This window comes from Lepisosteus oculatus, chromosome 6 (genome assembly GCF_040954835.1).
Source record: "Lepisosteus oculatus isolate fLepOcu1 chromosome 6, fLepOcu1.hap2, whole genome shotgun sequence".
NCBI lineage: Eukaryota > Metazoa > Chordata > Actinopteri > Semionotiformes > Lepisosteidae > Lepisosteus > Lepisosteus oculatus.
Window position 1 is genome coordinate 40,284,084 of NC_090701.1, and position 26,166 is coordinate 40,310,249.

At 40.9% G+C, this 26,166-nt stretch overlaps 2 protein-coding genes across 5 annotated transcripts in view; both read right to left on the reverse strand.

The window, feature by feature from the left end:
- Nucleotides 1-5,697: 5,697 nt before the first annotated feature.
- Nucleotides 5,698-11,366, reverse strand: bambia (BMP and activin membrane-bound inhibitor (Xenopus laevis) homolog a). The gene is made up of 3 exons (XM_006634087.3): nucleotides 10,830-11,366; nucleotides 7,705-7,986; nucleotides 5,698-6,578 (listed from the first exon to the last, which is right to left on the reverse strand). Exons 1-3 carry the CDS (start codon nucleotides 10,903-10,905, stop codon nucleotides 6,160-6,162), a joined length of 777 nt encoding a protein of 258 aa, XP_006634150.1. The 5' UTR covers nucleotides 10,906-11,366; the 3' UTR covers nucleotides 5,698-6,159.
- A 12,969-nt stretch (nucleotides 11,367-24,335) lies between these two features.
- The window catches only part of waca (WW domain containing adaptor with coiled-coil a), a 57,245-nt gene continuing 55,414 nt past the window's right edge, over nucleotides 24,336-26,166 (reverse strand). For all 4 annotated transcript variants that reach the window (XM_015354020.2, XM_015354019.2, XM_006634088.3 and 1 more), the window contains one exon: nucleotides 24,336-25,935. In XM_015354020.2, the coding sequence (XP_015209506.2) occupies nucleotides 25,866-25,935 (70 nt within the window). In that variant the 3' untranslated portion in view covers nucleotides 24,336-25,865. The remainder of the gene's footprint in view (nucleotides 25,936-26,166) is intronic.

Consider the following 26,166-nt stretch of genomic DNA (forward strand, 5'->3'; position numbering starts at 1 on the left):
ATTTCCACTCTTTCTTTCCCAGATTGGCAGCCAATGAGTGGGGCAGGTATATTAATTAGCAACAGAAAGAGTCAAAGTCTCTGACATTAACCATGCTATATCAGTGCCTGACCCCTTTAAAATCCGGGCAGAAATAAAAGCTAGATCAACAGGAGGAAGGTTATCACCTTACAGTCAGCTAATCCAGGGTTCCTCTTACAATGTAGATACATTATTTCTTCTGAAGAATCCTGAGGCTAGACTCAGTTGAAGGTGTACAGTGTTGTTAAAAGCTGGCTAGGTTCCAGCTTGCTTCATAAAATCCATTATTAGTCTTTAGCATGCACGCAACTCTTACCTTTTTATTTTAAAGTATTACACTTATTAGCTCATGTACGTTAAAGGTGTTCATTTAATATATATTTTCACTAACGTCACTGTGCACCTCAAATAACCTTTCTGAAAATCAGTATTAAGACTTGTTTATTCTGCACACAAAGTGCTGGGTCTCATTATGAAGGCCAGAAGACAGCAATATCTTGACAAAAGTCATCCCGATGCTGTCATCCAGAATCATCCAGCTTTTAAAAACTGATGGGATGGGTGATCTGTTCTCATCCAAACAAATCTCACGTTCCTATAAAATATTAAGCATGGAAATAAACAAGAAACCTCACAGTACAGAGGTTTCTCATTTAACCTACCCTTGGTTACAACATACTGTAACCAAGGGTAGGTTAAATCACATTGTAACATCCTTCGGGGGTTATACAGATGTAATGTAATATTGCCGATCTCCGCGCCGTAGATGAATCTAGTCCATTGTCTCTTCACATAAACTCTAAAGATGTCACTTTGCTTAGGCCTGTATTACAGAGACGGATAAGCCAGTGGAACCTGTGACTGACACCTCAGTTGTTCTTTAATCGCAGATCCGTCTTAAAGGTGAGCTTGTATCTCTTCTTTTGGTGTTTAATTCCTACGGTACAGCCTTTCATTTTAAATACTTTGATTTGTTCCTACATGTTGGAATGTGCAACAGTTCCCACTTTTAAAACCAAAAACCTATTTACAGATGACGACATTTAACTCAGAGCACTTAACTGGGTTTATAAACATTGTGAACATCATTATTTTTGTCTTAAAGAGATCGATATCTAATGTTAGCAATACACAAAGATAAATGTTTAAAACGAAGAATGATCAAGGACTGTTTAGCTTACATTTGATGGAAAAAATAACATTCTAAAAATGTCTAAATATTTACATCAGTTCAGGGCTATCCTGAAAAATAGTGACATCTGCAAACATTTGATTATACTGTGTCTCTTACAATTGAGGCCCTGCTTGTGGAATTCTAGTACTCTTAAATTGTTCTGTTAATTTGTTGTTGTGATGCACTTTTTAAAAAATACTTATGTCAGCTAAGGAAAGTAAACATCCCTAGTAGGCAATTTGTGTTTTTTTTTTTTTGCACAGAACACCATTAACAGAAATAAACACAAATGAAGACTTTCTGTTATTGGGTCCACTTTAAAATAGATTTTCTGGGTATATGCTGTGGAAGTGTTTTTGCAGGAATTTTTGGAGTGTTTTTTTCCCTTTTTCCAAGAACAGCAAAACCAGAAACAAATAAAGTTTAAACATTCATGTTTCAGTGTCTTATTTTCCAATTACAACATCTCCTTTCAATCCCAAATTAGGCTCCGCTCAGTTCATCGACTGGAGCCAAACGTCTCAGTGGTATGTATGATCGTGTCCAATTTTGTCTGGTCATTAATTGATTTCTTTAGGATATACTTGTGAGAAATTGACTCACTGACTAAATAAACTGAAAAATATTTTTTTCATTAGTTAAAAGATATACTGATAAAAAATGAGCTGGACCAAAAGAAATGTTAAATTTACTTTTATCAAATGGTTACCTAAGACATACTGTATTTCTTAATATGTTTTAACAACACCCAAGTGTCCTGAAAGGATTATGGAGTGTTTTATTCACAATTTGGCTGAATCTGCTTGGCTGAGGGCCGACCTCCTGGCCAGAGGACGAGGAGGTCTGGACCCCCCTGCAGACAGGGGAGTGACCAGGAGTGACCAAGGGGCAGCTGCAGGGGTGGAGATGGAGTGGGGTGGGATGCAGAAAGACGGAGGGAGAGAAGGGGATCATGTACAGTATTTATAGTGTTTAGGAGAGGGAGTGACATCAGGAGTGATTGAGAACTACTGACAGCTAGAACTTGGTTGTTGTCGTGCCTCCTGAACCTTTGCTCTAAACTCCCATATGAGTTTTTAAGTAAAATTCTGAACATACACAGTAGAAAAATACTACCTTTAAAAAATTTCACAGTCTAAAATAATAATGTACAAATATAATAAACAAGTATTTATTTTTCTCCCACATTAATCTTTGAAATAATATTTTAGTACTGTTTAATATGCAGAAACCAAAATCTCAGGCTCTTTTAATGGTGAAGTAAAGCAGAAGGTTTTCAATAATAAGCTCATTACTCTTTTGAAAAACTCATAAAATTCATTGTTACTCAAAACCCATCAAATCAAAACTCAAAACTGGGAAACGTCTCTGTGTGACCAAGAGTAATACAGATATGTTAGGTCCTACTCAGAGAGCTCAGTGTTATTTTCATTAAAACGAATGGCAGTTACTCCATATTCCAGGTAGTCTGGTAAACTGAAGGACACAGCTGATAACCATGAAAAGCAGGTTTATAAATCTGCTGCAATGATGAAACAAATGGGGTCTGCAGTCACTGTTAAACAAATTGGGCTGTTCAAGGAAACCTGTAAGACACCAAATCATATTTGCATGTCAATACAAACAGCCCCACCACCCATTGCCAAACAAGATAGCAGATGTAAATCAGCTGTGGTTGACCTTTAAGAGAACAGCCCTAAACGGAGCCTCTCAAATGTGGCAAAAGACAGGCGTCTGTCTAGTCCCGAGTACAAGGAAGACGTCAGCCAGGCCTTGAAAATCATGGTCTAGTGTTGGTGGGCGTTACCCAACATTGAGAACACCATGTTAACAAAACATTGACCACATTAGTTGTTTAATTTGAGGGGCGTTGATATTGTTACAGGACTAGTAGTCCCAAAGGGATATGAAGTGCCCAGGTTCAGGACTGTTAATGCAAGCATTACAGGCCTAGATAAATTGTTTTTTAAACATCCTTCTTGGCAAGGAATGTTTTATGAGCCCTCACAGTGCAGTCAGACAACAGGACAAATTCAGGCGGTACAGTGAGGCTTCACTTCAAGGCAAGTGAAAGCAACTTTCTAAATAATCTATTTTGTTGTTTTTTTTTAAAGTAGAATATATTTATTTTAAACAAATCTTTCACGTTGACCTGCAGAGAAGCAACAGGTTTAAAATTCAGACATCCACTCCAAAAGATTTCCTTCAATACTCAACATGCGCTTCTAACTCTAGTTTAGACTGTAGTTTCCAAGATATTTCACCAATCTGTTTGGATATATTTGAAATATATTAATAATCTGTTTTGAAATATATTATCATTATTGTTGTTATTATGTGTGAATATGACTGCCATCTGAACTGGTAACAGAGAAATGACACCTGATGTTGGCCTGAATATAAGTGCATTTCAGTTTCATTTTTTATTGCCTTAAATCGGTGGTTCTTAACCTAAAGTGTGAAGGTTGTTATAGAAGGTAAATCAATTCAAACACAAATTAAGCACAGGCACATAGGCACAACTACATTGTACCATCGAACCTGGGTATTTTAAGGTAAACGTTAAAAAAAAATGTGCAATATTGCACAAGTTTCTGATTTTTCTGAGTAATCGAACTAAGTATATAAATGATATCTCTTTCATTCCACAGTTATGAAACATCTTGGGTTTAAGAACCTGATGGACTTCAATGATTTTTGGTGGGAGGTGCAAGAACGTATTTGAGAACCAAAGGGCTGCAGGCCACAGTACAGGCACAGAACCACCGCACAGCCCTTGACACAAAACAGGAGGACTTTGAAGTCTAAGTGTTCTCAGGGTTATAACAATGAAGAAAAAAAGAGGCGCCCTGATTAAAGAGCTACAGGAACACAGACGCGTGTTCTTGCCTTCTTGTTCTTGTTCGGTTCTTCTCCTCTCAGAATTTGACAAAGGGGCGTATCCCCGTTTAGTGCCTTTTATTTGGGATGGGCTGGCCAGTGGAGAACCACCTAAAAAATATCAGGATACACTGAGGAACCCCGAGGAAGGAACGGGGTGCTCTTTCTTCCACGGTCAATACCCGCAAGAGGACAAAAAACAAGAAAAATCAACTCCGCTGGATGCAGGAGATGTGTGCGGATAACCACCACAACAGAAAAGGGCAGCAGCTCGTGCCAATCCCTTTGCGGCCGACAAAAACAAGTCAGGTCATAAGGCGGGGCTTAAACACCAAAAACAGAGCATGACCGAAACAAGCTTCAACGCTGCCCCAAAGGCAGCAAGCTAATGGCTTCAGGCGGTGGCGCAGCAAAACGAGTTTTTCGAGCGGCAGGAAAATGACAGGACACACGGGTCTCCACCTGAGCTTAACCCACAGGCACGAGCCCAGCAGGCGTCGATAGCAAACAGTGGCACTGCGTCAGAAATCCACTCTGCTCTTCCCACCCCTACACGTAATGACAATGGCGGTAGAAAGGGAAAGCCCCCCTCTTTGTACCCAAGAGTCCACATGGCTTATGGTGCAATTGGTAAACCTGTCTAGGCTGGCCACATTTGCTTTGACAGTCCAATTAACTGGTATCAAGGCTGGTACCACTGTCCAAGCATAACAGGCAAAGCGTATTAATACACAGACGCGAGACATTTACCTGATTCGTTACCCATGTGTTCAGATACCCCAGCATTGTATAGTGCAGGGGCAAGGCAAGGCCTTGATTTTGGAGACCAAAAAAAATCGATTGGAATGGAAAGCACTATGACGGATAGAAAATAAATACTACTTCTTCCAGGATAAATCCAGCTGTTGCCTCACAAAAGCTGTTTGAAGTACAAGAATCTGACCTTTGGAGGTAGTTCAAGAATGAGTCAGTGAGATTTGTGGAGCTACTGTAATACAAGGCCCCACTGTAACAACTTCAAATCTTTGTAATGCCTCCAGAGCCGCTAATGACTTTGTAGCCTGGCTTCTTCACAAATTGTCAAAGTTGTGTGAAAGCAGTGCAGGCCTGGGACACAACTGGCACTGAAAGCACAGAATTACAGATACTTTATAACATTTCCCGGCAGGAAAATTTTGCCAAATGTATACCAAAGAAATGTAGATATTGATTATCCGGATATGTTGATTACGCACAAACAAATCTGCCAATTAGTCTGTCTGAAGGGTTAACGTGTTTAGAACTAGAATCCTTTTAAAAAAATCCTACATTTAATTTGAATGAGGCCCACACAACATGAAGTTACTTAAAACCTAAATTCCCGACATTTTAATCAACTTCTATCATATCACACGTTGATTGTCAACCTGTCCTGTGTGCAGTGTGCACAAAAACAATTACATCCACTAAGTCAACACCGACACAAGCCTATGTGCGTGACCTACAAAGACAGACATGGACAAGAGAGGTTCGCACCCCTTCTCATTTCAGAGCACGGGGCTTGTTATGTTTCCCTTCGCAGCGCGAACCCGAAAAACAAAGTAAATCTTACAGACAAACAAGAATCACGCCAAATCAGCAGGTTATCAGACAAAAATATATATTTTAAATCTTTACAATAAACGGAATCGAGAAACGTACACGGAGGAGTGTGCATAACTAGACGGTCCATTATTACTCCTCGGTTTCCTTTTGTACCCTGGTATCAGTGTGGAATCGGTCTATTCAGCTTCCATTAAAGCAAAACAACCTAAACTTTATACAAATGTGCAAATCAGAAAACTGGGGAATCCTTCAGCGATCGGCGACCAGTCCAGGATTCCGGGGGTCTGCACAGGGTCCGCCCCTCCCACCAGTCCTGCAGTTTTCCGCCACAGCTCCCCTGTGCGATGCGTCTTTATTTCAAGTAAAGTGCTCCTCAGGCAAAACCAACAAGGCCCGCGTTCCTTCCGGTTTTTTTCCCGTCTGTTCAAAAAACAAAAACACGCCCCCCAGAGGAATAACCATAACAGCAACCGAGCGTCCCAGCCCGGCCGGCCGGGCGATCATACGAACTCCAGCTTCCCATGGCCGCTGTACATCCCCCAGTGGACGAGCGAGAGGAGTTTGTCGTTGCCGAGCTCCGGCTGCCGCATCTTGTCGCAGGTCAGGCAACAGTTCTCGTGGCCCGTCACCGGCACCATGCACTCCAGGTCCAGCTTGGCCACGTGGCCCTTCCTGGCGTGGTGCCCGTGGAAGCTGTAGTGCAGGCGGGACAGCATCTGCTGCCTCTGGTCCCGCAGCCTCCGGTTCTCGCTGCGGAGCATCCGCAGGGCCAGCATGATGAGGAGCACCAGGATCAGCCCCCCGGCGATGGGCACGGCGATCACCGCCGCGCGGAACCACACCTCCTTGGCCGAGGCCAGCTCCTGGACCCGGGTGATGAGGTTCTTGCTGCTCTCCGACGGGTACCTCTGCCCGTGGTCTGGAGTGGGGAAAAGACAAGAGGCGTGGAAGCAGGCTAGCACACGTGAACGCCGCGAACTCTTTGGGTGCGGACCTCAGTCACGTCACGCACTCAGAGTAAACGGGGGTCTAAAGGCACAGAGGTTGGGCAAACTCGTATTTTTTCCGCATCCACATTGTGCAGCGTCGATTAGAGCCACATTATTCCACATCTCGACTACAAAGCTACAAAGGGGTTTTTTTGGTCCAAAAAAATGCGCTTGTTTACAACACACTGGCTTGAAGGATGCTACCACCATCAAAAGTTGAGTCTTAAAAATAATAATTGCTTGCACTTATATAGTGCTTTTCTGGACACTCCACTCGAAGCGCTTTACAGGTTGGGGTCTCCCTCCACCACCACCAATGTGCAGCCCCACCTGGATGATGAGACGGCAGCCATAGTGCGCCAGAACGCTCACCACACACCAGGTCTCAGTGGGGAGGAGAGCACAGTGATGAAGCCAGTTCAGAGGAGGGGATTATTAGGAGACCATGATTGGTAAGGGCCAATGGGAAATTTGGCCAGGACGCCGGGGTTACACCCCTACTCTTTTCGAGAAACGCCCTGGGACTTTTAATGACCACAGTGAGTCGGGACCTTTTTTTTACGTCTCATCAGAAGAATGTCCCAGCACTGCACTTCCACACTTTTGGTGAACAAAAAAGTACCTACAATGTGGCAAACTTCACACTATGTGCAAAAGTATGCCAACGGTTGATTACAATAAACCACTCATGCCTCACGTTACTGTGTCCCATTAAGTATCAATGAGAGTGCCAGTCAGGAATTAAATGACGACTGCACTCCTAACTGCTTCAATGATACACTGGAGACTATGTGCTAATAGCAGATGGATTATCACAATGCAAACAATGTGGATAAGCCACATAAACCAACCTAGTGTTAAGATAAAAACAACATAAATTGAATTCTGAAGCTGCGCCTTGATCTCTGCTTTCTGCAGCTGTTGTACACCCCTTCTGAAAGAGGTTAAAAAAGCAATTGCTAAATTAACATATTTTTACATTTTTTTTTAAATATGGAAAAGGGAGGTAAGCACCTGACTTTAGAATCAGAATAACTATGTTTTTTTTTTTTTTACCTGATGTGACTCCTCTGGTATGCGAGAGATCATGCAGTCGCCTGTAATTGCACATGTCTTCGTGACAGCACTCCAGGTTGTATGAGCCGCCCGTGTGATCCTCTGCGGTCTGGGACCGGCACACATCGGCCGAGTTGGCGAAGGAGTCCAAGCAGCCGTGCGTCAGAGGCGAGTTCGTGTTGTGAGGGTCAAGCACCCTGGTAAAGCAGGCGTTTAATTCCGATTTGCACATGTAACCAGTAGCCACGCACTGAGGAGCATCGCAGTAACACCGTATTTCTCCTGAAAGGAAAACGTATAAAAGACAGGTCAGTCAGGGTACTGCCATTTTCATATAGAGTACAGCCATGCATAAAGGCTTTTTATTACATCGCAGGTTACCCTTCTGCAATTTTATATTGCAGATATATATTGTAATATAATTGTGATTTTATATGGTAATATAAAATCACCTTTAGCCCGGTAATAGTAAAAGTTGTGGTTTTATAATGAAGATCCCAAACACCTTTAGAAAAGCCCTTTGCAATATATATGATTTTTTTTTCGGATAAAGTGTAATGAACTTATTATGCATGATTAAACGGCGGTGTCTGCAAACCACAATGATTTTCGCAAGACATTTTAAGATCTAGAGGAGAGATGTGGAAATACGCCAGGAAGAAAATATTCAATGAGTTACTGGTTAATGTCTATTTCATGACGCCTCGGACTTAATACAGAGAACAGTCCGCAGTTCTAACCAAACTCGTATGCTGATCCGCAAAATACCGGTAGATTATTAAAATAGCAAGAGCTAATAAACTGGTTTCCTCTCTTGTTTATGTATAATATGTAGCCACACACAGTGATGATGTCTGCCAGGATGAAGTTATTGGGATTTTTTTAAAGCTCTTAAAACTTCAGCCCGTGGTGTATTCGTCTATCGGAAATCGACTTAGTATTGTAATGTCTTACCTACACTTGTCCATTTGTAAAAAAACGGGAATATTGATTACGTCCAATTTCACAACGGGAAATACTGGGATGAAATAATCGGCTTTTCACAACTTTAAAATAAAAAATCTGCTCATTTTAAGAGTTTTCCGTGAAAAGGCCCCGTTTAGTCAATATTCTAAAACAGGAACCGTGTAGCTTCATAATTAGCGGTTTGTTTGCCAAAGTCAATTTCTTTCAGCCCAAATGGAAACTCGTAAAAAAGGGGGTTAAGGAAGTGCGCGTGAGTCTCCGTTTTCAGTTTGCACGCAATTTAACTTGCGGTCGTAACGGGGGAAAAGTTCAGATTTCAAATTCTTATTTAATACACACACAAAAAAAACTAACCGCAATTACTGTGGAAGGAATGTCAGATGCAGAGGACCCCGTTTTCGGAACTGAGGCGCTCGATTAGTACTGTACTTTCTCAGTGTGGTGTGTTACATTATTGACGACATAAATGCACACGCTCACGACTTCGTTAATAAATACGACTGCCGATTTCATTCAACAATAAAACAAAATGAGAATCACTGCGTACTCCACGGTAAACGTACGACCTGCCTTTCTTTTTTCTTTCCTTTTAACCACACTGTCGCCATGTGAAGAGCGTCTATTGTCCGTTTAAGGCTAATGACCATTGTGCATGGACATAAGAATTTAAAACGTACACATACACAAACACAGGCTTTTATGTGTAAAAGGGGGTTGCTGGGGGCAGGGTATGTTTGTATTAAGAGGCTCGGGTTTCAGGTCATGTTAGTTTTCCTTCTACAAGACAAACGCCAGACAAAAGACTACTCGTATTATAGATACGGAACAAGATTAAAGAAAGCAGTATGCATCATACCCTGGGTGTAATGATTTCTAATTAAGCAGAAGACGGGTTTGATACAAGGTAGCTTAATCCTAAAAGGCCGCGCTAAAGAACAAATAAAAAATAAAATGGCTATAGTGGAGTAATAACCGTGGTTAACGAAACTAAGAAGAGAAGGCTATTAAATGCGTACATACATATACTGACATTTTTTTAAATGAAAATTAAAATCTCAGACTTAGAGTTTTTTTTAATAAACTGGAAAAGCCTCCATAGGTTTAAAAAAACTACCCGATTTAAGTTCGGTTGGCAGTTTTGGATCCCTTAATTACATCTTTATCAGGCACATAGTTTCAGTATCCCCGACTTTACATCACCCACTATCTCTCCGTCTCGAACTGTGCGTCTTTGATGAGACCCACCTCTCCAGCGCCTGCAAATCTATTATTTAGGGCTAATTATATACTCCATTCCCAAAAAATAAACACTGCAACACATAATTGTGATACAGATGATCTCTTAACCTCATATCTTGAGAGCTTAATTAAAGGATACTTCTCGCACTGACATGACTTATACAGGAAGCTTATTATTGCAGCTCGCAGACTCATGCTAACTTTCCGGCACTTCTCCCTTACCACGATCATCCAAAACCTGTGAAAACGTACCCGATCCATTAAGAGATTTTAAAAACTGCCCGGTTTTTAAACGCCTGCTCATCACCAGGAAGCGACCGCCGTCTCAAAATTCTCGATCTGAAAATGTGCATCTCCCGTCTCCAAAACAGTGCAGCTGCCGGCGTCAGGACGGCCCCGAGCCCGAGAAGTCAAGTTCATCATAAGACCGAAACAAAAACATTTTGACAACCACTTGCCCCAGAGAGGTCCAGAGCTTAAAATGAAAGCGGGGGAAGGGGGTTACGGAATGCATTGAGCGAGAACTTAACCACTTTCTTATTTTTCTTCGATATTTAACAAAGAGAAAGGAGTAAATATCATTTATAGAGATTCATTATGTATATTATTAATCGGAGCAGAGCGTGATTAACGGTTCCACTAAAAAGGAAATGATTTAAGGCTTAGGCAAGACCACAACAGGCCCGAATATGCTTAAATCGTTTTTGTCATTAGACTTCAAGTTTTTTTAAGAGTATATGTTTACACATTTTTGACCCCAGGCACTGGAAATCACGTTATATCAAACATTCCGCAACCTTTCAAAAAGGGAGCAGTCACACCACATATGACGAGACAAGAGGCGAGTGTACGAAAAGAAGCACTGGAGGTTTTTTTTCTCCCCCTTTTCCTCGAAGGATAATAAACGAGATCACTTTTACCTTTCGTAAGAAGCACTGCCATGGCACACAGCTCCAGTTGCAGCCAAATGGAAATGAAACTGGAATGGCGATCCATTTAAGAAACAAAAAATGCTTTACATTCAAGTCCCACTTTTTACGCTCGCCCGATCCTCAGCGGAACTCTTGATTCTCAGCGGCGCATGAGTCGAAAAGAAAAGGCATCGGCTTTCGCGAAAACTGCTGGCGCTATCCTTCGGGAAGGATGCGAAAAGTAAAATTACACAACGGAGAAACTGTCCCCGTCTTTAAAACTACATCGAGATGGAGATTACCTCCCCCCCCCAAAAAAAAAACTAACTTCTCCTCCGTTCAGTCACCTAAAAAGTAGCACCAACTACAAAAATGCATTCATTCTGAAACAGTTTTCTCGCATTTAAACATTTCCCAACAGAACCAACCATTCCTTTCAAGCGATTCTGTGTGGAGAAAAACGATTATAATCCAAAAACACAAACCCAGAAGCACAGCAGACACAATCCGGTATTGCTACTGCAACACTGTTGCATTGACTCTTTGGATGAGCGCCGCAAATATCTGCCTTCACGGCGCAACCTAACTATGGCCCCGCCCATCGCGCCACCCATTGGTTTGAATATATTAGGGTTTTGCATGTGTAAGGATTTCGGCGATGCGATTGGTTCTCTGTGAGGCCATATAGGCCCGTCTCCAGATTGTCCCTCCTACCTAAAACCCAGCTTCTGAAATTCTGAAGCCTGTGACGTCGCGTAGGCATAATTGTAGTTCACTGTCCTGGTTACTGTATAAATGAATAATTCCTAAACCTGCACTCAAATCTACCATCTTTAGCCTGAATTTAAATATACTTTCTTAAACCCGTGCTCACGATAAAACGCACTGATCTCATGCATAACCCCGTTCTTTTTAGAAAATATTACGTTTCCTATTCAAAAGCTAATTTTTATTTACTTATATTTGTACCTGTTAATGCATAAATATAAGTTAACAATTAAATTCTCTCTAAACTATAGTTTTTTTCCGTAAACGTAAAAGCAACAAATGATTCATGATATAAGTCTTCTAAAATTGAACATCATGAAGTTTTCTGAGCATTTATTGTAAATATTTGTTCTGTTTGTATAACGTTCTAATATCTGAACTGTAGGCATGGTGTTGAATTAGTTACTTCCATGAAATTCTGGAGGAGATTGTTCTTAAATCTTCACATTGTAAGAACTTATAACACATGTGGGTTTTGATCAATTTATCCAACTAAATATGGTCAAGATTGGCCACATGTGACACTGTGGTCAAAACAAGATTTTGATCGTTTCAAATGATTCACAACTGCTTAAGTAAATTAAACAAATCACCTGAAATGAGACACGAATGAACACATTGTTTCTATACTGATTTATAATACACTTTCACAATCATATCTTCTCACTCCACTCGGGATGAACCCTGTGCACGTCAAGTAAAATTGAAAGCCGACGTGGAGCTTGTGAAACTAAACGTCTGATAAAGAGATCCCTTTTATCTGCTGTGATCAGCAGTACCCCCTCCCCAACACACACACGGCTACAGGATGCGCTCAGTTTAATTTTAATGGACCTCAAAGTACGGAATTGTACGAATCACCGTCCTAAGTGGTTAAAATGAATTTGTCCTGAGTGTTCAGCAGTCGGTGGTGTATAAGGGTGAGCAATAAAGCTTGTGGCTGCCAATGAGCTGGCCACCCCTGGTATATATTGTATCATAAAATTAAAACCATCGTTTCTACACAGGCGTTTTAAAACCAATTCGCAGTTGTCACCCGACTGAGAAAAGGCGTAGTGCACTTCAAGTAAAATGGGAAACAAAATCTGAAAAGGAGACCCCCTTTTGTCAGTTGGAAAGAATGCAATAAAGTGTTTAAGTATTTTTGTCACATACGTACTAGAACAATTTGTCATAGAAAGAGAAATTGGTGGAGGGTGACGGCCACATTTAGGTAGAGGTTAGCAGGTTGGCTCCACTCTGGGCTATAGGCGAGTTCCCTAGAAGGAAGAAGCCCGGTGCTTTGAGGATCCTGTTGACTCTGGAGTTGCTAGACTGGATGTTGTAGGCGGAGCAGCCGGGCGGTTAGCGAAATTAGCAATCCAAAAAAGCAGTTGGCGCCACCGAGACGACACAGACAGAGACTGACACTCAATTATCCCCAAAACAATCCCATGCAAAACACACAGAAGTCTGATCGATATCACAACCAAGCCCGATCTCCTTTCTGATGTTAGTGTACCGTCTGCAGTCTTGAGAAGAAGCTTCCCTACATTTGCTCATCTGAAACAGAGACCACAGAAAATAAAAATAACCGAAGAGATTTCACAGATACGCAGAATTCCACTGGTTAACCCAGAACTTTATTGGGGTTTTTTTGAGGGCGTGAAGAGCAGTCAATTTAAAGTTAGTCACTTAAAAAAGAATAATGTTTTGTAATTAAAAATATAAATTGTATTTTATTCTATAAATCACTACCCGGATCCGACTCTCTTCTCAGGCCAAAAGTAAAATTCCATATTCTCTAGCAATTTAAATAAATAATAATGAAACTGCAGACTGTCAGGATTTTAAAGGCGCTATATAAAAATATTTTATTATTCATATATTATATCTATTAGATGACCTTAATATATTACAAGGATTTATAGCTTTAGTTATTTTAATTACCACGGTTGCATTGTTGCTTTCCAGCAAATAGTAATTAAAAAATATTTTTGACCGAATTGGAAAATTAATATATTTTATTTTTTTTTGGATACAGCCAGACATTAACTGGTGTTGTTGTTTTTTATTTTTAATATGACTACTTCTGCTGAGCAGAAGTCTTTTTTCCCCCCAAGTTTTTCGTCGTTTAAGGTAGCCCAGTAGCACTTTAATAGGCTTAAAGTATGCGACGTAGATGGTCATCAGTAGTGTCAGAAGGTGAAGAAAGCAATTTCCCTCAAAGGGACATACATGCATGTATATAAAAATAACTAGATAGGCGGTAATTATTGTAATTGTAGGTAATGATGCCGAGGCGCCAGCCCAAAGATCTGCTTTGCATCATCCACCCTAAGGTTTCCTAACTATACCACAGTCCTCATGTCGCTCTTGCAAACGCCGGGCTGCTTAATCCTTAATTACATGTAGTCTGCTTCTAGCTTCTGCCTTGCTCCGTGTCAGAGCACATAATACACGTTTATCAGCAGAAATCTCGGTGCTCGCACACAGACTGAGAGGGTAGAGGGTTGTCAATTGCTGATAGTACAAAGATTCCTGTCTGGTGAAATTACATGTCCTCCCTCCCACAATTATCTCTCCTGTCTTTATCAGCTGAGCTTGCGTTTTTATTGCCATTATGATCCTGTCCTTTAAAGGGGCCCTTTCAAACTGCTAGTTTTCGTTCATATATGTAATGCAAGTTATGATTATCAGACTGAGCGACGGAATTCCTCCTTTTTTTTAAATGACAGTCGATTCTTAAAAGTGCTTTTTTTCCCTAATACAAACATTATGTCGAATTTTGGTTTTAAAAAGTCTCTCTTTTAAAAAAAGCAAACATCTAAAAAACATTAAAAACGGTACGCCGTAATCGCAATTTGCTTAAAAAGAAATTGCTTTATAATTAATATTAATTGTTAATAGCAATTATTATTATTATTATTAATAATAATATTATTATTATTATTACATTCAATTATAATTGCTTTTATGCTTGTTAGTGCATAAAAACTAAATGTTGAAATGGTGTTACGAAGTTATAAAACGGAGGCTACCCTTTTCTGTTTGTGCATATATTACGAAAACGATTTATATTTTTAAGACAAATTAAAGTCTTTATACATAAGGTTCGTTTGTATTGTTCAAGGAGTATTTTAACAGTGAAGAGAAGTTAAGGACAAGAATCAGAAATGAAATATACCACAATGAAATGTGTTGCTGCCCTCTTCTGGCCTCATAAGGTATACGCCTGCCATCACGCACTTAGCACCAATACGAAAGTTATCATCTCCATTTCTCTCACAGAGACAATGGACAATGCTGCGTCTGTGCACCAGTCTCTGAGCCCTAGATCCTACCCGTCATCCCAGCCGATTCAGAGAGTTTTAGGGCCTACAAAGGAGGGAAACACTAGTGACTAACGGAAAACGAGCTGAAACAATATGCTTGTGATCGACTCTAGGTGCTCAGTAATCAATAATGATACGCTCTCCGAGCGTATGCGGCTGTTCGAGAAGCCAGCAGTATCGAGGTGATGGTCACTCCTCTCGTTTCATCAATCACCTGGTTTAGCATAGTAAAGTGCAGCATGTCAATCGACGTCATTCAATGGGCGTTTACCCCTCTTTTTGCACATTTCGGAGTGAAAGCGCCCAGGGCCTACGAACAGCAAAACCCGGCCCTGAGGATGGGCACTGTCCTGCTGGCATATTGTTCATGACGAGATGAGCCCCCAGAAAGGGCAGCAGGTGAGGTCCCAGGTCCTGCCCAGTGGAGGCCCACGCACTCAGATGGCCATCAATCACTACAAGTGGAGTTCTGGAGTTCTAATGTCTTGCCAGGTTATCGACACCCCCGTGAGCAAGCCTGACAACTTTGACCAGTCAATACAATGACGCAAAGATATTGATTCCTTTCGGTTGTTCAGGATTCTTACCAGGCTTGATAGTCAATAGATTATATGACCTCATCATCTACGTCCAGTCAACCCTCTCACTAATGAGGTGACGTATTGGTGATACGACACTCAAAATCACAATCATGAATGATTCATCAAAATGATGCCCAAAACATTTCATCACTAACCCAAATCTGTCTGCTTTGTCTACGACGATATTTGCATAGGGATCACTTTTAACTCGATCGCTACATTTTAATTATTAATCCTTGAGTGGAAACACACACTTGCCTCTCAGGTTTTTGACGTTTAAGAAGATCGTTTGTGTGAAAGCCTGGAACAGATCAGCTGAGTGCCCAGTCCTTTTCAAATGGAAAGCCTAACTAGCACAGAGAGAGTCATCATGGCTGCAAGGTGGAAGAAAAATCAAGTTTAATGAACCTGTATCCATTACAACACCCCCCTCTCCTCCAAAAAAAGCCTAAAAAGAAAATTGAAAGAAAGAGTAATTTTCAATAAGGCGTGCAGACCACAATCAACATATCAAAAAAAAAAACTTCCTCACCAGGCTATAACGGATACAAAAATTAAAAGAGTCGATTGTACAAAAAGTCTAAAGGGCAGCTGTTCCCTAACAAGCACTCAGCTCGCTGCTCGTATCAATGCCTCATTAAATACCTCTCTAGCAAACGAAGTGTACAGAGCAATTTTCAAGAACCTTGAGTACTGGGAGAGGTTCAGATCACATGTCTAATTAGCTAATTGGATAAAATGCCTGCAAGCAGCACGGAAGCGTAACGATTTATAAAGGAGAAAGGAGAAAATGAAGTCAACCTGCCAACCTGCCAACCTGCAAGAGTGGTGTGCTGAAAACATTGAGGCGGGCGCCTAAGACTTCAGGGCCGTTCTGCTCATGCACAGACATCGCAGACGCACCACTGTGAGTCGGCTGTTTTTGTGGGTGAGTCATTTGTTTCCCAACCAGATAATGGTCTAGATAGAACATTGAACACACTAGCAGACTACAGTAAAAGTAAATGATTGTAAAAGAAAATCAAGAACAGGCTTCAAAACTGATGCAACACAACTACTGCACTGCAATCGCCTGGACTTCACGGAAAAGCAGACTGCAACCAGCATCAATTCAGACTAGACAGACACAAACACACATCTGAACACAGCAAACATACATCTGTGCAAACGTGATGCAGTAGCACACAAGAGGGTATTTTGAAGAGGAACATTTGCAGGAAAACACCAGCATACTCCACAGTCCTGCCCACTGGCTTAGCAAAGTTCTTAAATGTCCGTTGGAATGAAGTTTCTATGAAATCATTGTCTGTAAATGTTTTCAGACCCCTCCCTTCATTTCGGCTACCAAATGAAGCAGCCATATCACCCTGCAGCTCACAGCCCACTAAAGCTCAGCAGGTGGGAGCCTGGTCAGTACCTGGATGGGAGACCTCCTGGGAAAAACAAGAGGTGTTAGTTGGGTCAGCAGGGGGCACTCACACTGTGGTCTGTGTGGGTCCTAATGCCCCAGTATAGTGATGGGGGCACTATACTGTAAAAAGGTGCTGTCCTTTGGATGAGATGTATGACTGAGGTCCTGACTCTCTATGTTCATTAATAAAACCAGGGTGTTTCTTGAAAAGAGTAGGGGTGTTACCCCAGTGCCCTGGCCATATTTTCCATTGGCCCTTACTGCTCATGGCCTCCTAATAATCCCCATCTATAACCTGGCTTCATCACTCTGTTCTCCTCCACACTGGCAGCTGGTGTGCGGTGAGCAGACTGGTGCATCATCCAGGTGGGGGCTACACATTGGTGGTGGTGGAGGGGTCCCCATTACCTTTAAAGTGCTTTGAGTGGAGTGTCTCGAAAAGTGCGATATTAGTGCAAGCAATTATTATTACCAGTGGGCTCGTGATGTGCAGGAGCACAAAGGCTGTGGACATGAAGGAGCTCGTCGCCCTACCAGGCAGGTTAGTCTTTTTGAGGATGCAGTAGTGCTAACTCTGATCTGGGCTAGGACAGTCCTCCCCTGCCACGTTTATATCTGTCATTAAATCCTCTTCGTTTCCAAATTGACTCCCATGTAAGTGATATGTAAGTGCATGCGTGTAATCTTTTACATTTCATGTTCTTCTGACACGGGGTCAAATACTGTCCAGAGTATGAAATCATACAAAACCGGAAACTAAAAAAGCATAATCATACTATTCAGTAATAAAAGATATTCCCTCTGCCTTGATGTTCATTTTCTCATGGGTAAGTGGTTTCAGGCTTTAGAAGTCCTTTATGCTTTTGTTCTGAAAAACATCAAATGAGACAAAGACAGGTAGCAAACAGAAGAAGAATGATTATTTTGTATTAGATCATCTATGCCGTCAGACAATGAAATGTCTCTATATGACGATTTTGAAAGGAGCTTAGCAAGGTGTGAGCACTCCTGTAGTCTAGTTGGAGCCCTGGCTGTTAAACGCCCCCTGATTGTTTTGTGCTGCAGAGACACTTTCATCCACTGACTGGTGGGATTATAGAATGCCCTGTGAGAAATAGCCCATTGTTTAGGATATAAAAGATACTTTCTCAAAGGCTTGTCAAATAACTGCTAATGGAGACACTACACCTGAGACAGAATCTCCAGAACAGACAGACATTGATCACTCACCTTTGGTGACTAGTTGAAAGTATTAACACCTACAGAAGAGTTGATAGACCCCAGTATATAATAGCTTCTTCCTGCCTGGCTGTCTCCTTCCTGGAATTCACCAAGCACATACTCATTGAGCTTGAAGCACAGGCAGAAATCTGTTGGTGCCAGGTTTTGAGAATAGAAAGGATGTAGAAGCTGTTGAAAAGCTGCATTCTTTACTGGACGGTTTTTCCAACCCCTGCCGTCTTTGTTGGGCTTTTTCAAATTGAGGGAAGGGTTCATACACATTCATCTTTACTGGTTACCTTTGATTTGTGCCGTCGAAAGAGCAAGCTGATATTTACTTCTGAATTTAGTACACCCCCATACTTTTAGAATAAGCACGATATTTCTTGATTGGTGGTTACCAGGCCCTCATCTGGACTCATAACGACCGGTCCTAGGTCTCGTCACCAGTATGAAAGTCGTCAGTTATTACAATATCTCAAAAAAGAACTGCAAGTTGCTGCAATTTTCCTATTACCGTCAAAATCTTGTGAACCGTTATGGTGAAGACAATGGTAACGACATAGGAATACAGAAAACCGTCCATTTTATTTACTCTATAGAGGCACTTTAAGGGGCTTTTACCCCATAGCTTCATTTCTGGTGAGTAATTATGACTCAGCTAATTTCCTCCAAACCTGAAAGTTTTACACCACTATGAAGACAGTGAAGAGTTTGAAGACAATAGCTACAGAATTCAAGTTTGTCATGGCTTCTCTCGTTTACTTGCGGGTCACAAAAATATCAGCTTGCTTCAGTGCCTTTGGCAAAACACCCAGTATACGGCTGCCTTGTTTTTGTCACTTCTCCTAGGTTCATTCACAATAGACAGCTATTTTTTGCAACAGACAAGATCTCCGAACCTCTGTTGCATATTTAAAGCTTAATGTAGGTGTTTACGTCAATGCCTATGCCAGCTTTAACTCACCACTTCAGAAGTAGCACCATTAGTTTAGATTGCCTCAGGCACAAAAGGGGATTTGAATTTGCACCTAACAAGTATTTAAAATGCAGATTCTTGTAAATGACCCCCTTCAGCCAATCTCCATCAACAGAAGCGTCTGCAGCAGTCAGCCCAACATACACCGGATGTGAGTAGCTCGTGGTCAAATCAGATCAAAGCTGCTGAAAAGAGAAGGAAACACAGCGTTTTGGCTGTGGAGCCTTCTTCGGGTGTCATTTACATTTGACAAATTAGTTAATTGCTACCTATAAAAGAAGCAAAGGGTTTGTGGTACAATAGTGCCCCTTGCTGGGTGATGCGAAAACACAACCAGGAACCCTCCTAACCCTTCAAAAGAGCATGAAATGATGGAAAAAACTGATAAAGAAAATAATGACAACTAGAGTTTCTCAAGTCCAATTCTGTTCTGTCACACCAAATCTACAAAAAGAAAACTATACCAGTGACTTCATAATTTAAACAGCTTTACCACTGGAGCTACATTTAGAAAGAATAAAAGATGTTTTATTCAATATAACGCAGTACTGATAGCATACATAAGACTGGACTGAAGGCGGATAATAAATAAAGCCTGTTAGCACAATTCATGGTTAAAGGAATGAAATGGTTTAGAAACATCCATTTTGATCTGTGATGATACTCAAAGAAATGCTAAATATGAATCTTTCACATATTAAAACATTTTGCCCTACTGATCATGAAATAAAAGTGCAACAATACATGCATGCTAAAGACAATGTGTGCGTAAAATGGAAAGAATGCATTCTGGGGATACAGCTGGGAAGAATAACACTCTTGTCACACGTTTTCAGTGTCTGTCATCCTCTATTACTAGAATTCAGTTGACAGGAAGCAACCATGATCAGGCAGACTGGACCATTAAAGAGCTGTTGCTTTCTTATAGCAACAGCTGTGGCTGCCAACGTTGAGCTGTGGAAAGACACCGATATACTTCGCAGGCATCTCTGGGAGACAGATTATTGCTTAATCCTTCCACAAAACACTCCTTCCCACAGAGCCAGGGCCTGCTCCAGACTTTCTTACAGGCTGTGTCCCTGGGTCTCATCGAACTGGACTTCATGTGACTTTCCTGCCAGTACTATATCCAGGAAGAATTTTCTCCATTTCATGTCAAAAAGAACCGAAGAAAATACCAAATGTCAAAGGGCCTGGGAATCAAGCATTCAGATACTAAGAAAATTAGGAACAAAGCTAAAGAAATAGAAGCCGTTAAATTAGCATACAATTATGTCAGACACAGCCAACCTTGTAAGCAGTACTCCATGCCATGGAATAGATTATGGGACTCTGAATCTTTCAATACATTGATGACCAAATTGCTCCTTAATTGCTTAATTAACCCAGAGCTGAAGATCGCTTTTAAACTGAAAATACCAACAAATTCAAGTATCAACGGAATCGCCTTATGTAATTTCATCAGGAACGCGTGAAGGAAAAAGTGGCTGTTCTGGGAGATTTTATTTGTCCTCACACAGATTGAGGGAAAAATCCATCAGTGCTTTTTCCACCTCTCCCATCTTTTCCGTCGCCCTAGAATGTTAAAGGGATGCATGCTCAACTGGGAGCAATATAATTAGTGGAGATAACAAGGATCTGTATTAGGATAACTGCTTTTCATAATCTACATCAATTATCTATATTCTAGTATGATGTACTTAGGAAACAGCAAAAGTCTCACAATATAACAAAATAGGAGGATTAGCAACCTGTATAACCTGCAAAAGAAACTAAAAGGGATTTAATGCAAGACTATACAAACACCTGACAGCAGATTTTTAACACAGAGAAGTGCAGAGTGCTGTATACAGGGAAGACCAAGACTGAAGACGGTGACATAACATTGTAATGGGCACATGATGTGGCAAGGAAGATATTGCTTCTCTGGCAATCGGTCAAGAAAAGATCCAAGATCAAACTAGTACACTGCCCAGGTAAAAACAACGTCCAACACCGACAAGCTAAAATAAGTTGTTTTCTTTTGTGCAGAGAAGATTGTAAAGGACTTCTTTATGAGTAATGGCAAAGTCACACCAGAGAACACCTGTGGAAGCTACAGTGAAGTGCATTTAAAATTGAGAACAGGAGGCACTTCTTCACTGAAAGGGTAAGGGGGGGTTATTGGCACAAGCTACCCAGACATGCTGTTGAAGCAGAGATCACTGCTTCTTTTAAGAGACAGCAGGGTGATGAAATGCTAAGATCAGTTAGCTACTTGCAATCAAACTACGTGGGCTGCACAGCCTCCTCCCTTCTGTAGCCTTTTTCATGTTTCTCGTGTAATTCCGTCGTCACTGAAGTCAATATCAATCGCCTACAAATATCACTGGTTCAGTAACCGCTTTATGGATTTAAGGAAGAAACATTCAGGTGCATTATCTGCTGGACTAACTTCCCAGACAAACCTGTTCACCAATAACAAATTGTCTGTCAGAACAACTTTATTCTAACTAATATTAACCTTTTCGCAAAAAGCTTTTCTAAAACGTTAAATGTCAAATGTGTAGGTTGTGAATAACCCAGATGTATAAATCTACACGACTTATTCGAACTAATCTGACTAACGCATTCAACTGCAGGGATGAGAGGGAAAGCTCATCACTCAAAAGAAAACAGCTACAGAACTGTGGGGCAAAGAAATGTGATTCTGGTCTTTGCATTGTCATATACTACTAAATTCAGTTTGCACAAGCTGAAGTTAAACCACACTAAGAGACAGAGATGATTCAAATATATCCCAATATTGCAAGTTGACATAATTAGGAGCGTAACTGGTGCCATCATGGGTTTATACAAAAAAATCTATTTAGTTAACCACACATGGCTAACTCCCACCTGCACAGCTCACAGCAAGGATGAGACCAGATGAATGTTAAATTTAAAAACCAGGGATAACTACCTACTGAGCAGCAGCTTAAAGATGATATCAGTTGAAAGTGTATAGTGAGTGATACACCCCATTATAGCATTAGAGTTTACATACTAAGGGGGGTTTAGAGAACACTTTTTTATACAATGAACGAAAGCAAACTTAATACCTGCACACTACTATATGAAAAATGTGATTTTGTGTTAATAAAGTTTACCATACTGCAACAGAAAACCCCTACTGTGCAAAGCCTTAAAGAACAAACATGCAGAATTTAAAGAACAGCAAAATAAGAACGCTTTGAGAAAAAAAACTTTAATGTTTTTATAAAGTTCACTGAAATTTTACTCACATGTACAGTCTTGAAAAGATAACCAAGAAATATAGTATATACAAACACTGCAAGTTATTACACAGGAAAGCAAATGTTGCACATTGAGGGATCAACTCCATGTACTGATTGGGAGGTCAGAACAGAATCTTCTTGGTTATGAATATCCAACCAGAAAGAGCTTTTCAGCAGAAGAATCTCTGGGAAGGCCAATAACTTATCGGTCGGCATCAAGTTGCAGCAAACTCACCGTTTTCACGTTCAAAAGACTATTGCTTCAGTGAACTCAACTCTTTTTGAAATACAGTGAGAATTAAAAACTGCCCAGTCAATATAAACCCCCTAAATTTCCAGCTTAAAAACAGTATTTCACAGCAAACACTTTTGTAAAGTGGAGCCGACATTTTCACCCAAGACGTTCAGTGCTCTTTGAAAACAAAGAGGGGGGAAAAAAGTACTTACACTTGTCCAGTTTTGTCAGCCCTGACTACCTCTCAGTAAGCCAGTATTGGATATGCCTAATATTTAAGAATATTCAGTGTTGATTACTGGCTGATACAGGAACCATTCAGGTAAGTCCAGATTTAATTTCAGGTTTTATCATTTGTGCCCAGGCCCTAGAGCTACAGAGATCCACAGAAACCATGTCTTTCCCACAGGCACAGGTCCACATCCATCCAAACCCCTTCAAATTGAGTCGGAGCTTGTTTTAAATTCTGAAATTGACAGATGACTGTTAAATGCAAATTCCCCACATCTGTAAGGTGTCATAAATGTAATAGAAAATTCGAACTTTTGCTGCAGGAGAAAGAAAAATGCCTAAATTAATTGACAGATTGTATCCAGTCTGCAAACGTCTCAAGTCATTTAATTATTCGGAGTATGTTAAGAAAATGCAAGGATCAAAGGTAATCTATAAGTGATTTTTTTTAGTCTCCAGATGTCCTGCATGTAGCTCTGCAATTGTTTCACTTGTACCTCTTGCTCCTGTATGCCTATCAGAGGACTTAATGTTAGTCCACAGGACCACAAATCAATGCAAGATCTGAAAGTGGATTCTCAGGTCAATTCCTGTTACCGATAGCTCGAGATTCTCCAAGGATTACGAAAAAACAGTTGAAATGTGTGCCGCACATTTTGGCTACCAGCTAATGCAATAGCCCCAAAACAACTGGGTAACACTTTGAATTGTGCCCATGTATCAGCCACAGAATACACACTCATTCACTCTAGACTTTAAATCACAGTGTAACAAGATCACGGCACGTACATCACCTAACCATGTGTTTGGTAGTGCTGTCTCAACCCACATTTTATGTTTGGCATTTTAAATTGCCTACAGTATGCGGCTTTTAATTCAGGTCTCTAGAACGTTCTGCTTAATGCTCCTCTTAATGGACGCTTACAAAATGCTCTATTACCCCAGATTTTTAGAGTCAAAGCCTTTGGAAGGTCTCATTTTCTTTTCCTGTAAATAACGATGGCCTAACCCGAGACGGCCCTATACTGGTCCCACCAAGCCATGAACACATACTTTCCAGCACCCCCGATATGCATATCTGGCTCCAGTCCCTTCTGAGCTTAAGTGCTGATTGCTGCTCCACTCCCAGCTGCTCCTTTCTCCTCTGACAGGCTGACCTGAGTGTGAGCAGGACTTCCTTGCATGCTATTTTGACATGGAAATCCCAGAGGGCCAAATCCATAGCCTAGCTCTAGGGAAGGAGACAGCACCCTCAATTAGCCTAAAGCAGGGCTACAATGCCTCTTTATGACAACACTTGGCATCAGAAGTTTCCAACAAAACTTGAAATGCAGGCATTTCCTTGTAGCAGCTCATTGCTTCCATCCTAGCAAGTGAGAACTGAATCTGAACGCATTCAAATCCATTTTTTACATGGATTTCTAGAGCTTTTTGAAAACCAGAAGGTCCATTTGCCAGCAAGGTTCTTACAATTTCGACACCACATCTCTCCACTACCAAATAAAAAAGGCAAATGAATCCTGTGGTAGCATAATTTTATTTTTATATACTTTAGGAAACAATATACAAAGCTGAGCTCGCCCACCATTTCTGACCAGTGGTGTGCTCTAGTTACACATTGTGATGGTGGAGAACAGCAGGCAGCACCGGACTTGCACAGTTCGCTACAACACATACAAACGACCATTAGAAAGGAAAAAAAAGCCAAGACAACAGGGCAATCACAGGAGAGAGGTCCGACTCATCCTTGTTGAATTTCCTTTTCCTCCGATTATAAAAATTAGTACTGTCTCTTAAAAAAAAATAAGCGAGGTTTAAAGATTTTCAACAAGGATAGTTCAAAATGAAGTATTCCCTGGGCATTCCAGCTTCTTAAAAAGCAGTAAAGAAAATGAAAAATAACCAGTGCTTTTTTTTTAGCATATTTATTACAATACATACATTTTCACATTTGACCTTTTGTCTTCTCAACACCCCTACCTTGCTGAGTGGACCTTTATCACCTAGGCTCCTTATCAGTGCCCAAAACAAACCCCAAAAGCACTTCCATTCCAACCTTACAGGATGCAAATGAAAATATGTAGTAATAATTTATGTATACAACGTATTGGATATACTAGTAATCACTGCAACTTTAAAACTTTATTTTAGGAACTGTACACAGGAATGAAATCTTGGGTTGACCCAAGGTGCCTTGAAAACAACCTCAAAAGTGTTAAAATGTACAGTTTAAAAAAAAAAAGACTGAAGAAAAAACAAAATGGAGGGGTTAAAAAAGATTTGCCCTGCAACAAAGATCCGGTATGTAGCGCTGTTCTTACAAGGTGGCTGGAATCGGAATATCCCTTACTTGTGTGTTCTTGGACCACACTGTTCAAGGTGCTGCAGCTTTAAATGCACACCATCAGGCACTGGTATTAATTCTAGGAAATACAGGATCACTGGATGGTAAAAATAGATCCTTGAACCATTGCAACCCCACATGCTAGATCTTCCAGAGGTTTCCTTGAGGCCTCCATCCTCCTGCTACCCTCCTTTACTCAAGACCACCTCACAGCTTACTCAAAATTTACAAAAGGATCCTGCTTTACAATGCAATCAACAGCTAGCATGTCACCCCCCCCCACCCCACACATTTTAGTTCCGCCCCCATCCCATCGCAAGTTCTACTCAAGCTAGAGGCAATGGCTCATGGATCTATTCAGAAGAAAGCTAAAGTTTGCAGACAGGTTAATATGTAAAAGGCTAGGTACGTAGCCACCTCAGAATTGATTAGTTTGGATGTCAAAGCTCTGATCGCCACGGATTCCCCATGGCTTCACTCTACAAAACATATTTACAAACATGAAGGATACATCTACAAGAAATCTACATGTCGGGCTTTACAAATCTTGTATTACCCTTTAAATCATCTCCCCCTCCCCTGCCTCACTTCCTCACCCAGCCCAACGGTCCAAAGCCAACTGAACTGCAGCTCAAAAGTGTTAAGACTGGGCACAGAATAACAGTTCTTGGGTTCCAACCATGTGCAACGTGTTTCTCAAGTTCTCAAACCATAAAGGAATTCTGATTCTTCAACTTTTCAAGTTCCTTAATTTGTTGTCTCAAAAATAGTATCCTGGAAGAAGAAAGAGAACAGATTCGCATGAGCTAAAATATAAACCTTTAACAGAAGCAAAACAATCTTAACTGGAGAAGCATTTTATGTTAAGAAGGCACTTTGACAGGTGTGTATTTTAGATTAGTTTCAAATTAAAAAAAGCAGGCAACAGGAACGTATGCACAAGACCAAGGACAACTGAACAGGAGATCCTACTTCACATTAGAGGACAAACCCTGCCCAAATTGA